This window comes from Chaetura pelagica, unplaced genomic scaffold (genome assembly GCF_000747805.2).
Source record: "Chaetura pelagica isolate M959 unplaced genomic scaffold, ChaPel_1.0 scaffold328, whole genome shotgun sequence".
NCBI classification, from domain to species: Eukaryota; Metazoa; Chordata; class Aves; order Apodiformes; family Apodidae; genus Chaetura; species Chaetura pelagica.
The window spans coordinates 1,279,904-1,292,192 of NW_009954216.1; the positions used below are offsets into that span (position 1 = coordinate 1,279,904).

The 12,289-nt window shown below is 47.9% G+C and overlaps 1 protein-coding gene across 1 annotated transcript in view; it reads left to right on the plus strand.

Moving 5' to 3' along the window:
* The window catches only part of ITPR1 (inositol 1,4,5-trisphosphate receptor, type 1), a 173,056-nt gene extending 168,460 nt beyond the window's left edge, over positions 1-4,596 (plus strand). The window contains exon 62 of the mRNA XM_010003374.1: positions 4,461-4,596. Coding sequence (XP_010001676.1) covers positions 4,461-4,596 — 136 coding nt within the window. The remainder of the gene's footprint in view (positions 1-4,460) is intronic.
* Positions 4,597-12,289: the final 7,693 nt, after the last annotated feature.

Here is a 12,289-nt window from a genome sequence, read left to right on the forward strand (position 1 = left end):
AGGAATGATGCCCACCCAGAGTCCAGATCCGACCACTGAGGCTGCTTCTGTCTACGTTCAGTTCATCTTGTAAATAACCTGTTTTTATACTGTATGTATATGACTGCTACTATATAAAGTTTGGGGCGTATGTATTGTAATTAGAACTGCTGGCACAGGAAAGAGGTTAAACTTTGTGCCAAAACTTATCAAAATTGCCTTTTTCTTGGAAGGACTAAAGAGAGCACCTGAATTGCACTTGAAAAGAATATTTGACTATGTGACATGTATTTTGTATTTAAAAAAAAATAAATAATAGGATAGCTAGTATTTATGTTTTTATACAATTGTGCAATATGAATTATGCAATCACAATATATTTGTAACTCCTGAATGTCCTAAAGGGAGTGCACATCTTTGAATCTGGTGTTAGTACAATGTAATAAATGGTATAAAATTACAGGTGTAAATGAGGCTGCTGCAAAATTGTGTTCTTGGTGATTTTTCATACCCTTGGACATTTTTGTACCATGTGTGTAAATATCTTGCAATGCCATATCTGTTGCCTCTTCCTCCCAGAGATAACACTGGGAATCCATGAGCTGTTAAATTTGTACCAATTAAAGCAAAACATGACTTTGAAGCTTCCAAATGAGGAAAGCAGGAGGTATTTTTCAAGTGACTTCTTCAAAGTACTGAGGCTAGAAGAGCTCAGATACCAGGTTTTTTAAATGCTAAGATTTCTTAAAGGGAACTTTTTATGCAAAATGAAGTTTGGGACGAGGATGCACTACTGGTGAGTTGGTGCAGTCCCCTGTGGGCATTTCATGCACCTAGACCCTATCCCCAGGCTGTTCAGGCTTTGCATTCTCAGTGTGTAGGATCCTTTCCTTTTTATTTTTTCCTTAGAGACCTACGTGCCTGCGAAAGCTTTAGCAACCAGGCATTGCACCCACTGAAACAACTTACCCTGCTAGGACTGTAGCTGAGCACTGACATGTAATGCTTGTGAGAAAGCCACTGAGTTGAGGTTGGTCTGTCCCAGCCCCTCCTTTCCCTCTGCCCCTCCAGTTGGTCACTTTTCTTTGGTTTCTGATTTCTAGAGAGTATGAAAGGAAACTTTTCTTTTCCCCTCCAATCGGTTGCATAGTTTTATACATGGACCTCATTTTACAAAAGCTACTTCTCTGCAATACTGTCTTAAAAAAAAAGAAAAAAAAGCTACAAACAGAGCTATGGAAATTTGTAAATGCATAAATATAGGTATTTAAATAAATGATGCAAAATACTCTATGGTCAGAGGCTGCTGGTGGTTTGTCTCCAAGGTGTGTGGTTGTGTTTGCTGTCGCGCTTGTCCACGCGCCCTGGGAGGCTGAGCATGGGGCTCCTGCAGGTACTGATGGTGCTTTTCCCAGCTCAGAGCTTGGGCTTTTCACACCAGGGGAAGTCCTTCTTCCTCTGGCAGAAAGAGGCTTTGGTGCTCCTGGAAACTCGCCAACCATCCTTCCAGTTTTGGACCCAGCCCTTCAGACTCTTACTGCTGGTATTTTAGCCTTGTCATCCCCACTTGAAGCCTGTGAGAGTTAAAAAAACCCTGCTCCAGCTCCAAGTACTGTGTGCAGGCGTGTTGCTGATTATGTGTGTTTGATTAAGAGGTAGCAGGAACTACCTGGTGCCATTAATCATCTTTACTCTGGTGAGTGCACACAACAGTCTGCAACGGGCACGTCTCCCTGCCCCGGGTCATCACAGAACACCAAGGAGAGTGCATCTGAGTGGGGGGCAGCCTGGCCAGCCATCCCAGAGACTTACTGGTGAGACTGTTGCTCTTAACCACATATCTATTCCAGTAAATCTGTTTTCCTCCCCTCTGCAGCCACTGGCCCCCAGCACGGTGCACGCAGAGGGAGTGTGACGGATGTGACTGTCACCAGGGCTATGCAGTGACGGAGCAGGAGCAGCAGAGACACGTACCTGAGTCACTTCTTCCCTTCCTGCCACCCAGGGACAGGCAGAGACAGACACACACCTTGTCAGGCTTCCCGGCGTCTGCCAGTCAGGTGAGAGGAAGGAGGCTGCAGTGCAGCCCAAGAGGGCATCGCTACAGCTGTTCTAACATTGCTTCATCTTTACCTTAAAAAGGCAAAAATACCCAGTGCTTCAGCAAAAGCCCCAGCCCAGCTCTGTGCAATGATCCGTGTGAAAATCAGCTGTGTAAAATCTGGCCTTTTCACGTGTGGTTGCCCTTTCCCAGGGGATGTGGGGAGATGCAAAAAGTGATAGGTTTTTTTTTTCTCTCTCTGGTACAGCTGCAGCATGGTGACAAGCAAAGCACAACCCCAGGTGGTTTGGCTCAGGGGGGAGTTCAGCACGTTGAGGTGTGGGAGGTTTGCATGGTCACCCTTCTTCCCTGGCCCAAGCAGAGGCTGGATCAGCCTCTGGTCAGCAGAAAAAGTCTGTGGCCATTGCCCTCCCCTCCAGCAGCAAACAGGTAATTGATTTCTGCAGATTCATCGTTGCAATGAAATTTCATGCACAACCATTGTACATTTTGACTTTTTTCTTCTTGCACATTTGGTTTTCACAACTTTTCTGGATTTTTCTTTCTGGCTTGGATCATTCTGGATGTGCTGAACTTCTCTGCCTACTGTGGTAGTGGAGGTGGGAAGTGGGGAAAGCCCTCTTCTTGTCCTCTTCTTGTTGGTATTGGTTTTGACCCTGCAGCTTCTGCGTAAGGACTTTCCCATTCCAGACTGAGATTCAGTGCCTCATGGCAACTTGTCACTGATCTCAAGGAAAAGCTATATGAGGTATGTCTTGAAATACCACATTTCATGTATTTTTTTCCACAAAAGCTGAGTATCTCTTGGACTCAAAAGCTTTTACTAATAATTTATAAACTCTAAAGGGGAAAAAAAGCCTCCAAAACTTGAGATCACAATCTGTGAATAGACCTTTAGTTTCCTTAAGCCAAGGCAGAGCTACGAAGATGATTAAGGGAGTGGAACATCTCCCTTATGAGGAAAGGCTGAGGGAGCTGGGTCTCTTTAGCTTGGAGAAAAGGAGACTGAGGGGTGACCTCATCAATGTTTACAAATATGTAAGGGGTGAGTGTCAGGGGGACGGAGTTAGGCTTTTCTCAGTGATGACCAGTGATAGGACAAGGGGTAATGGGTGTAAATTGGAGCATAGGAGATTCAAGGTGAATATCCGAAAAAATTTTTTTACTGTGAGAGTGACAGAGCCCTGGAACAGACTGCCCAGGGAGGTTGTGGAGTCTCCTTCACTGGAGACATTCAAAACCCACCTGGATGAGTTCCTGTGTGATGTACTCTAGGTGACCCTGCTCTGGCAGGGGGGTTGGACTAGATGATCTCTCGAGGTCCCTTCCAGCCCCTAAGATTCTATGATTCTATGAAGACCTGAGGAGCTAGGCATCACCTCCGGAGATGCTGTAAGATAAGGTACATGGTTCTTGTGTCCACCACTGCAGAGGTTTTGCAGTAGTATTTCTCAGGAACATCAGAAATGAAGTGTCATCCCTCGTGGGGAATCCTTGAGAAGCGCTGAGCTTGGTGCGCGCCGTTCAGCGGGCGGAATAGCAACGAGTATCAAAAGATAGTCAAGGAACACAAATACCAAAACTTCAAGGAACAAAACTAGCACTTGCAGCCTGCTGACAGGGTGAAGGAGAGGGCTTTCCTCTCGGTGTAGAGCCCACGTGTGGTGGTGGCCAGGAGGAACCAGCTCCTCACTGCCCCAGCCCTGGGCGGAGAGCACGGGGCTGGGGGGGCACGGCTGCCCTGGAGCTGGTTAGGGAGAAAGCAAGAGGGATTTCTGGATTTGGGAAGAGGTGAGGTGAGAAACTGGAATTGTGTAGCCTGCAAAACAGGGATGGAGGCAAGAAGGAAGATGTCCCTTGTGCTATCAGGGAGAAGGTGGTGTTTGCTGAGGGTGTAAGGAGAAGGAACCGCTCAGCTGAGCCCTGGGGGTTTAGGTCCTACAAGGTGGGAACTTTTTGCCTTCCTGAACTCTGCTAAAATTAATGGTTTGGTGACACTGATGGATGGCAGTCAGTGTAAGGGCTGGACTGAGGAAGGGGGGGAGCTCCACCTGCCTTGCAGGCACCTGAGATTTCTTATTTGGAAACCTTTTTCTTTCAGCAACTGTCTGCAAGTTTGGAAAGATGATTATTTTGCCTTTTAAAGAACTTTCATTTAGAGGTGAAAATGAAAGTGACCTTCCGAAGAGGAAGGAACAAAAAGAATCTACCAATTTTGCTAATAATGGAAAGTCCTAGAGGGGAAGGATCTCCGTGTATTCTTCAATTTGCATGAATGGCTGAGTCTGTGGATGAGAATTTTCTTCACTAATGAAGCAGGTGACGTGCTAATCAAGGCAATGCAAATAACTGCTCCGAAAGCACAGCCCTGGCGCCGTGGCCACAATGACAAATTCAAACCCCATCCTCAATTTTGCAGCAAATTGGCAGAGGGCAGGACAAAGGAGCTGGGATTGCAGCCTGGGCGCTCGCGGCGGGGCCTCGCGCTGGGCTGTGCGATGGATCCCTCGTTGCATAATGGGGTCTTGATTGATGCCGTGGCAGGAGAGTCATAATATAGCTCCATGGAACAATGCAACTTGTCTCCCAGAATGGGAAATGCTCCTACACACACACTTAATGGGTTTTTTTTAAATTGCCCATTGTATTTCTGAACAAGAGAAACTTATTTGGAGTACTTAGGTTCCCAACGTAAGCGTCTGCAGTCGTGGCCGTGTGTGTCCTCTGGGCTCCCACAGACCCACCTGCTCTTGTTCCAGGCAGCTCCTCCATGGCCCGAAGGGAGGTGTTGGGGGGATGCCCCTCAAGTGTACCCATGCCAAAACACCCCACACAGGTACTGCAAGGAGGAGCTGCTGCAGCACGGACACAGGGGCCACAAGCCTTCAGATGACTGGTGTGGGTGGCTGTTTTAGCTGGAGACTGTCTGGTTCTCAGCCAGTGTGACCAGGTTCTCAGGGGCCACAATGGAAGTTGGGTCCTGAACCATGACCATCCTGGCCCTGAGCAGTGCAAGAGGGTAACCTGTACCTTGAGCATGTGCGTTAGCTTTTACAGACAGACATGTCCCTAATCTTTGATCTTGGTCAGTAGGAGATGATGATGGTTGGAGTCAAATCAGTACAAGTACTCCATCCATGTGAAACTGGCCTTTTAACTGGTACATAAGGAATCACTTCAGGAGTGATGCACTGCTTCTGTGTGCAATTTTTTATCTACTACCTTTCCAACCTTCTTTCAGACTAAACATGTTAATGAGATGAATGTCAAAACCACCCACAAGTAAACTGAGTTGTCCCATCCAGTAGGCTAATGTTGATTTGTTTTTAGTAACTAGCAAGGATGCTGGAAAACCCCTAGAAAGATTTCATTTTCAACAAAAAGTACCAAAAACTCCACCAGTTTTGCATCACAAAGTAGTGGTTAAAGTAAAGATTTGAGTAAAGCAGCATGTCTGTGGTTTTTGTGGGTGGATGCATCTCGGAATGACTATCAATCTGTCAGAGGGGAGATCTGCATGTCATCTCTGCATATGACAAGCAAAATCTGCAGTGACAAATATCTTTCCAGTACTGGGCTGCGTTAGGAGCCTCATGCCCCTCCTGCCACCCATAACAGTGAAGTCTTGTCAGCACATATGTCTGAACCCACTTCTTTTTTTTTTTTTTTAAGGTTTGTTTTTTTTTAAACTGAGACAAACCGAGGAAGGAAAGACAAATATGGAGCAGTTCTCTAGAGATGCAGTCAAACACCACTGCCAAGGTGCTTAGTCATATCGAAATTCAGCTCTGCTGGGCACCCAGGGGATGCCACACTGAATCCTTGTACTAGACCAGGTAGCCCTTTTCTGCATGAGCTTTTGTGCTGCTTCTCTGCTTTATCTGTGTGATGGGACACTTGGCAATGAAATTATGTAAGGCTGAAAGGAAAAAAAAAAAAAATAAAAGAACAACTCTTGACCGAATCTAAGCAACTCTAGGGAAGCTGGAACAGGGATGCAATTGGAATTACACCTGGAAAAGCTTGCAGAAAGAAAATAGAAAATGCTGATTGATCAAGACCTTCCGTGCTGGCAGGAGAACGTACAGCCCCCACTATTGGTGGATGGGATGAGGCCATAGAAAGGAGTGAGCTGCTGCAGCTTTGTCCTGTGTCCAGGTCTCTATGGAAAAAATGGCAGTGGTTTGTCTCAGGGCACAAGGAAAAAGGGCTGAAATGTCCAAATAATAATGACATGGGAAAACGACCCTGTGCCTGGCCAGTCATGGTCCCCAGGTGCATTTATGGTCTGGGTGAAGCCAAGCTGACACCTGAAGGCAGGTGCTTCCCCAGGAGCACCACAGAGCAGGAACATCCTGACCCATTTCAAGTCAGTCTTTCCATCCAGAAGAGCTATCATCCTTCAGATCCATCTCTTGGCTTTCCCACCCATTAGACATCCTCAGCTGGCTGTTCTCACCTGACACTCAGTCCTTTACTCCCCCCCCTTTCTCTCTGTTGTCTCATTGTGGGAATGACTTTGCAGCTCTCACTTGCCCAGAGCCCTTCCACTGCCTGGAAATGGTACTTGGTCCTAAGGGAAAAGGCAGAAGCAAAGCCTGTTCCCGGGGCTTATCGAGGCAACAGGTTTGTTTTCACTTTCCTTTTCTAGTGCTCAGTAAATACACAGAGCATCGAATCTGAAGGCAGCAGAGGGGGAATTGTGTATCTGTTCCATGTGTTTCAATATGACTTAAAATAGTGGAGATGTTATTATTTCCATTTCTCTTGTGTCCATAATACTGTTTTTATGCAACAGTGATGGAGACAGAATCTGTTAAGTCTGTAAGAAACTTCTGGTATGAATGATGGGAGCAAGCACCATGTATGACATGACAGAAAGAAAATGTATCCCCTCTGAGGGAATTAAATGACAGAAAGAAAATGTATCCCCTCTGAGGGGATAGCACTGAGGTACCCCTCAGTGCCAGCATACCTGAAAGTAGTTAGAAGTGGCAGTTTGCCTCTATTTACTCACCATGGGAGTTTTCACATCACTTTAATCACAGGATGATTCATTATTCATAAACCCAAGAATTATCAGAATCAAGCAGCACAACTACCTGCAGGACCCAAACCACAGAGTATCTCCCAGTGGTTCCCACGTCCAACCCCCTAACTGGTGGGTAAACTGCCCCACATTTTTCAAGAACATTTCCCCATGGCAGTAAATTTGGTGGAGACGGTTGCAGTTTGTCCCAATGACTGCCTGCCTTTGCTGGTAAATGCTTAAATCACTTTTTGCCTTTAGTTTGAATTTCTGCACTCAGGTATAAAAGGTGACCTCAGTGGCTAGAGGATTCTTGCAGAGAGCCATCTGGATTGTGTCCACTTAGTCTAGAGCTGACAAGAGGATGAAGTCAAACCCAACACACGGATCCTTGGAAATGCAGATACACCCTAAAGACACCCCCAAAACTATGGTTGCTTGGAGCCTGGAAGAAGTCAGGACTAGAGCTATGGAAAACCTCAAACAGGCAGGGCTAGACAGGCAGGATGAGTTGTCCTCAGGGAAATGCTGCAGATGGGCTCATCCTGAACCTGCTCCCAGACATCCCAGTTGGCTACGTCAAGGAGCCTTTCTCCTGAAGGTGCATGTTTGTGGTTGGCAACAGGAGCTTGCTCTTTTTCTTTTCTTTTTTTTTTTTTTTCTAAAATTAGGAAGTGGGAGGAATAGAAGGAAATGGTGGCCTCCAAAACTTGCTCAATGTAAATCTTGGGAAGAGAGGTGAAATGCAGGTTCCTTGCTGTGTCTTTGATGTCAGTGCCATCACAGCTGCTCCTAAGTTTCTTCAGGATTTTCTGCATGAAGCCAAAGGCAGAGGCAGCACTGCAGAGGGATGCATGGCCCTGACATTGGGGGACCTGGCTTGCAGCACCCCAAAAAGGGCAGTCTGTTGTCTAAGGGAATGCTCTACCAACTAGTTCTCAACATTACCAGTGAGAACTCACCATTGGCCTTGTCTCCTCGTTGTGCCCTGACAGCTCTCTCTGAAAAGCAGATGCTGCCACGTTTCTGAGCAATCCAGCTTGTAAAGCAGAAGGGAGGGTTACCTGCCTGCAAAACACCCACCGTGCTGCCCCCCAGCCTCCCTCCCAGCTTCTTCTGTCCTTGGGTTATCTCAGCCTATGCCTGGTAAAACAAACAGGCAGAATGTTACACCTTCCTGAACAAAAAAAGCAGAGGTGGTGCATGAAATCGTGCGAGAGCGAGCGGGGCAGACAGGATGAATCAGAGGGAGCAGTGACAACACGGAGGAGGAAAGCCCTCCTGGCAGCCAGCCCGGCTGAGGCAGAGCTCCCAGGGTGTATAATTCCTGCCCACCCGGCCTGGCGAACCCTGGCAGCCCCTCATCTGGCAGCTCAGCTGTCTCCTCTGGGGTGACTGATGCTCACACCCAGGGGAAGGGACCGCAGGGACCGCGCTTGGGCTGGCACGGGGCAGGGACAGGGAGCCTGTGAGGAACAACCACGTGTTCCCAGGCCAGAAATGTAAAGCTGCCACCTCCAGAAAAGGAAAAGCACCTGGTTTCAGCTCTAAATGCCCTCGACTTGCAGGGCCCAGCTGCTCAGGGGCTGGGGGCAGGGGCAGGCACAGCTCCTTGTGTGCCTGCACAACCTTTTGCAGGCACCTTCTCCAGCGGCAGGTGAACTCCAGCTGCCTCTCCCTGCTGTGCTGGTCGTGCTGTGCACAGCTGCTGAGCTGGCTCCTACCCCTCCTGCAGCACATTTGCAGTAACTATGGGATGACTGATGCCTATAAATCATTGTGCTTGCATTACATCCAACCATTACTACACCTTTTTTTCTTGGGGGGGGCGGGGGATGAACTTAATTTTTAACTCAAAATTAAGACAGAACTGATAGAAACCATTAACCCATGAATCCTGCCTAAATTAATATATTGCATGGACATACTGATAAGCGTGCCTGAGTCTTCTGGGATGGGTTATGGGAGGAGAGGGCTTTTCCTGCTCTGCTGGTGCTACCACAAGGCCAGGCCTGGCTCTGGGGCTGCAGGGGCTGGGGGGCGGCGCCCCCGCCGGCTGCCGGGCTGTCCCTCGGCAGCCGCGGTGACCGGAAAGGTTAAACCTGCCACAGACTGTTGTACCCAGCAGCACTGCTTGGCTGGGCTTTGCAGTCTAATTGCCACTGACCCCGTGACAATGAGGTAATGTCTCCGACTCCTGGGTCAGATAAATACCGCTCGTTTTATAACCACCAGACATGTCGCTGAAAAACAGATAGGAAACAGCCCAAAGTCCCATGGTCGGTAGAATATAAACTCTACTGCTGCTGTTTAGTCCTGTCCTTCGTGTGAATGCTTCAGGGCTTTTTCTCCTAACACCCACTTGGAACCCTTGGCCGACCTCCAGCCGGGGATGCTTCTCCTCCAGCCTCAGGTGAACTCACCAAAACTAAGGGGGAAAAGGTGGGAGAAACAGCCAGGAAAGCTCGGGAGTGGAAGGATGCCATTGGTAAGACAGCATGGCTGAAGGTTATTTTGAGACAGATTTCCAAACCCTAGAGCCTGTTGGATGAGGTGCTGCCTGAGCCACCAGACCAACCAGGACAGGAATTTAAGCTGTGCCCAGGACTGACATCCAGCAACCCTCACGCACCTTCCAGGAGGGCAAAGCATCTCTGAACACCACAAGCTCAACGCTGGCTGCAACAGGCTGTGGGTGGTCATCCTGCTGGTGTGGCCACAGTTCCAGCCCAAAGTCCTCGTTCCCACCTCCCTCCCTCTGCAACACTTTAGCTCCATAACAGTCGGGGCCTTTGGAGATAAATGCCCAAATGACGCCAGAAATGACGAGGAGGACTTTGCTCCTCTCCTGATGAGCACAGGACTCAAGACGGAGCCGCGCCGGGCGACGATAAACCTCATTCCAAATCCATCCCCCTCCCACCAAACCCTCGGGCTGAGCCAGCTCCAGCTTCCCCTTTTTGGAAAGAGGCCACGTCGCTCCCAGAGAGACGGGCAGAGGGAACTGCAGGGAAAGCTGAAAGTTGTTTTTCTGGACCAGCAAAGCAGCGTTTCTCCCACTGCCTCCCGAGCCACAAACACCCTCCAGCCCCATCCCGTGTCCTCAGCACTGGGAAAACCGGGGGGAAGATAAACCCTGCTGGGGAGTCTGTCCCTGGGTTTGGTCTTAAACCAGAACCTCTGCAGAATAACCCCAAAATATTTAGAGAGAATAACCCACAACGATTTTAAAAATAATCTCTTTTTTCATTGGTGCACTCTGACTTTACATAAAATCAACCCAGGGCTGCTAGCTGGTTTTGCTGCTATTCAGATTTTTTTCCCCCATCTTTGATTTTAAGAGGCTGGGGATTTTTTTTAAAGCTCTGGAGAAGATGCTGAGGTGAAAAATATTTTTGCTGTTCCTTACCAGATATTTACAATAATGTTGGCTTTTAAAGTTTTTCATTTAAATTGTTGATTTTAAAATATTTATCTTACCTTGATATACTCTCCCCTAACTGTACACTGTGGCATTCTATACAGAATTCAGAAGCTGCAGGATTATTTTTTTCTTTCCCTCAACATCAGTTTTCAGGTCCCATTTTACATTATTTTTTTTCTCCACTCTGGCCATGACTCAGCCGTGTTCATGTTCACTGCTCTGACAGTTTGCATTCAGCTGCACTAAAGCTATTTAAATAGGAAATGGTCAAATATTTCACAGACTTTCTTTGACCTTCTCCTCCATTCCTATACTACCAACTTCTTTTCCACATGTTTTGGTGGGAAGGGAGATTCCTGGCGTGGGATGTTACAGACTTTTGCCACGTTTCTCCACACAATCACCACCTCTCTGCACCAGCTCTGCTGGGATTTGGATTTGCCATCTCTGGCACTATGGAAAAAGTTACCTGCTGAATATAAAGATGCAGAACTGATCCGCTTTTTGTGCAATTAGTAGATTTTAATAGTTTGTCTTCAATAGGTGCGTTTCAGACAGAGGTTTCTTGCTGTGTAGGAAGCCATGGGGCTGGCCAGACCCCCAAAGTGCAGCTGCACCAAGGAGCAGCTCATGGCCCAGACCCCTCAGAGCTCTTCGTGTCCACCTGGCCAGGGACACCTGCCCATGCAAACCCCAGGTCTAATCCCCTGGAGGTTCTTTCCAACAGGAAAGGCAGCGCCAATTTCTTCAAAACCCCGTGGGGTGCCAGTCATGTGAAAATGCAGCAGGCAATCTTTTCCCTCTTGGCTAGGCACAACCTATATGTTTGACTTTAAAAATGACTGTGCTGGTTTTGTTTGGGTTTTGTTGTTGCTTTTTTTTTTTTTCATTTGGTTCTTGTTAAGACTCATTGCCTTCTCCCTTGTTACTGGAACAAACGTATCTGAGCTCCATGACGTGCTGCTTTAAAGGGAGAGAGTGTCGACCCCTCTTGCCATGCACTGTCAGTGCTGCAGGAGGTTTACATAAGGCACCAGGTACATACTCAGCATATTTTATTGAAGAGAGGCAGAAACATTAATTTTCTTTGCAGGATTGTAATGGAGAAATACAACCCCTGCAGCAGGCACAGGAGGCAGTGAATTGAACCCCCCCCAAGCAGGTTTTATCTCAAAAGGAAGCAAGACATGGATGGGGCAGTGGTGCTAAAGGGCCAGTCCTGCGGAGCCCAGACAGTGCATCAGCTGGGGCAGGAGCAGCGTTTGTGACCAGCCCGGGTTGCCCCTCACGGCCAGCACAGCAGACACGTTGCAGCCATAAATCCCTGGATCTATAAGCCCTACCAATGTAAGGGCTCAGGCTGGAAAATCACATTATCTGTGCAAGCCCCAGTCCAGGGGCTCTGACAGTTCTGTCCTGGTAAATAACAGGCTGCAAGAAAACAGCCTGAGAAACAGCCCTCTGCATGAGTAAGTTTAATAACTTTGAAGCAGAATATAAAGCATAAAATGTTAAAAAAAAGGGAAGGTTTCTGCACAGTGAAGCTCTACCCGATTTTTTTTTCATTGTGGAAAGCAAAAAACCAACCCGGCAGCGAATGTAATTACCGGGGTAACGTGTGAATATGATGCGAGAGCACGGTGAGGCCTTTGGGAAAGGACAAGGCCTCACAGGTTCCTCTGCCGGAGCGACGTGACATCCCTGCCCCGAGGATGAACCCGCACAATTCCAGGGCGCCGGTTGTGCGGGGCAGGGGCTGTGTGGGGGTGTCCCCCCCCCCAAGACACCCACCCTG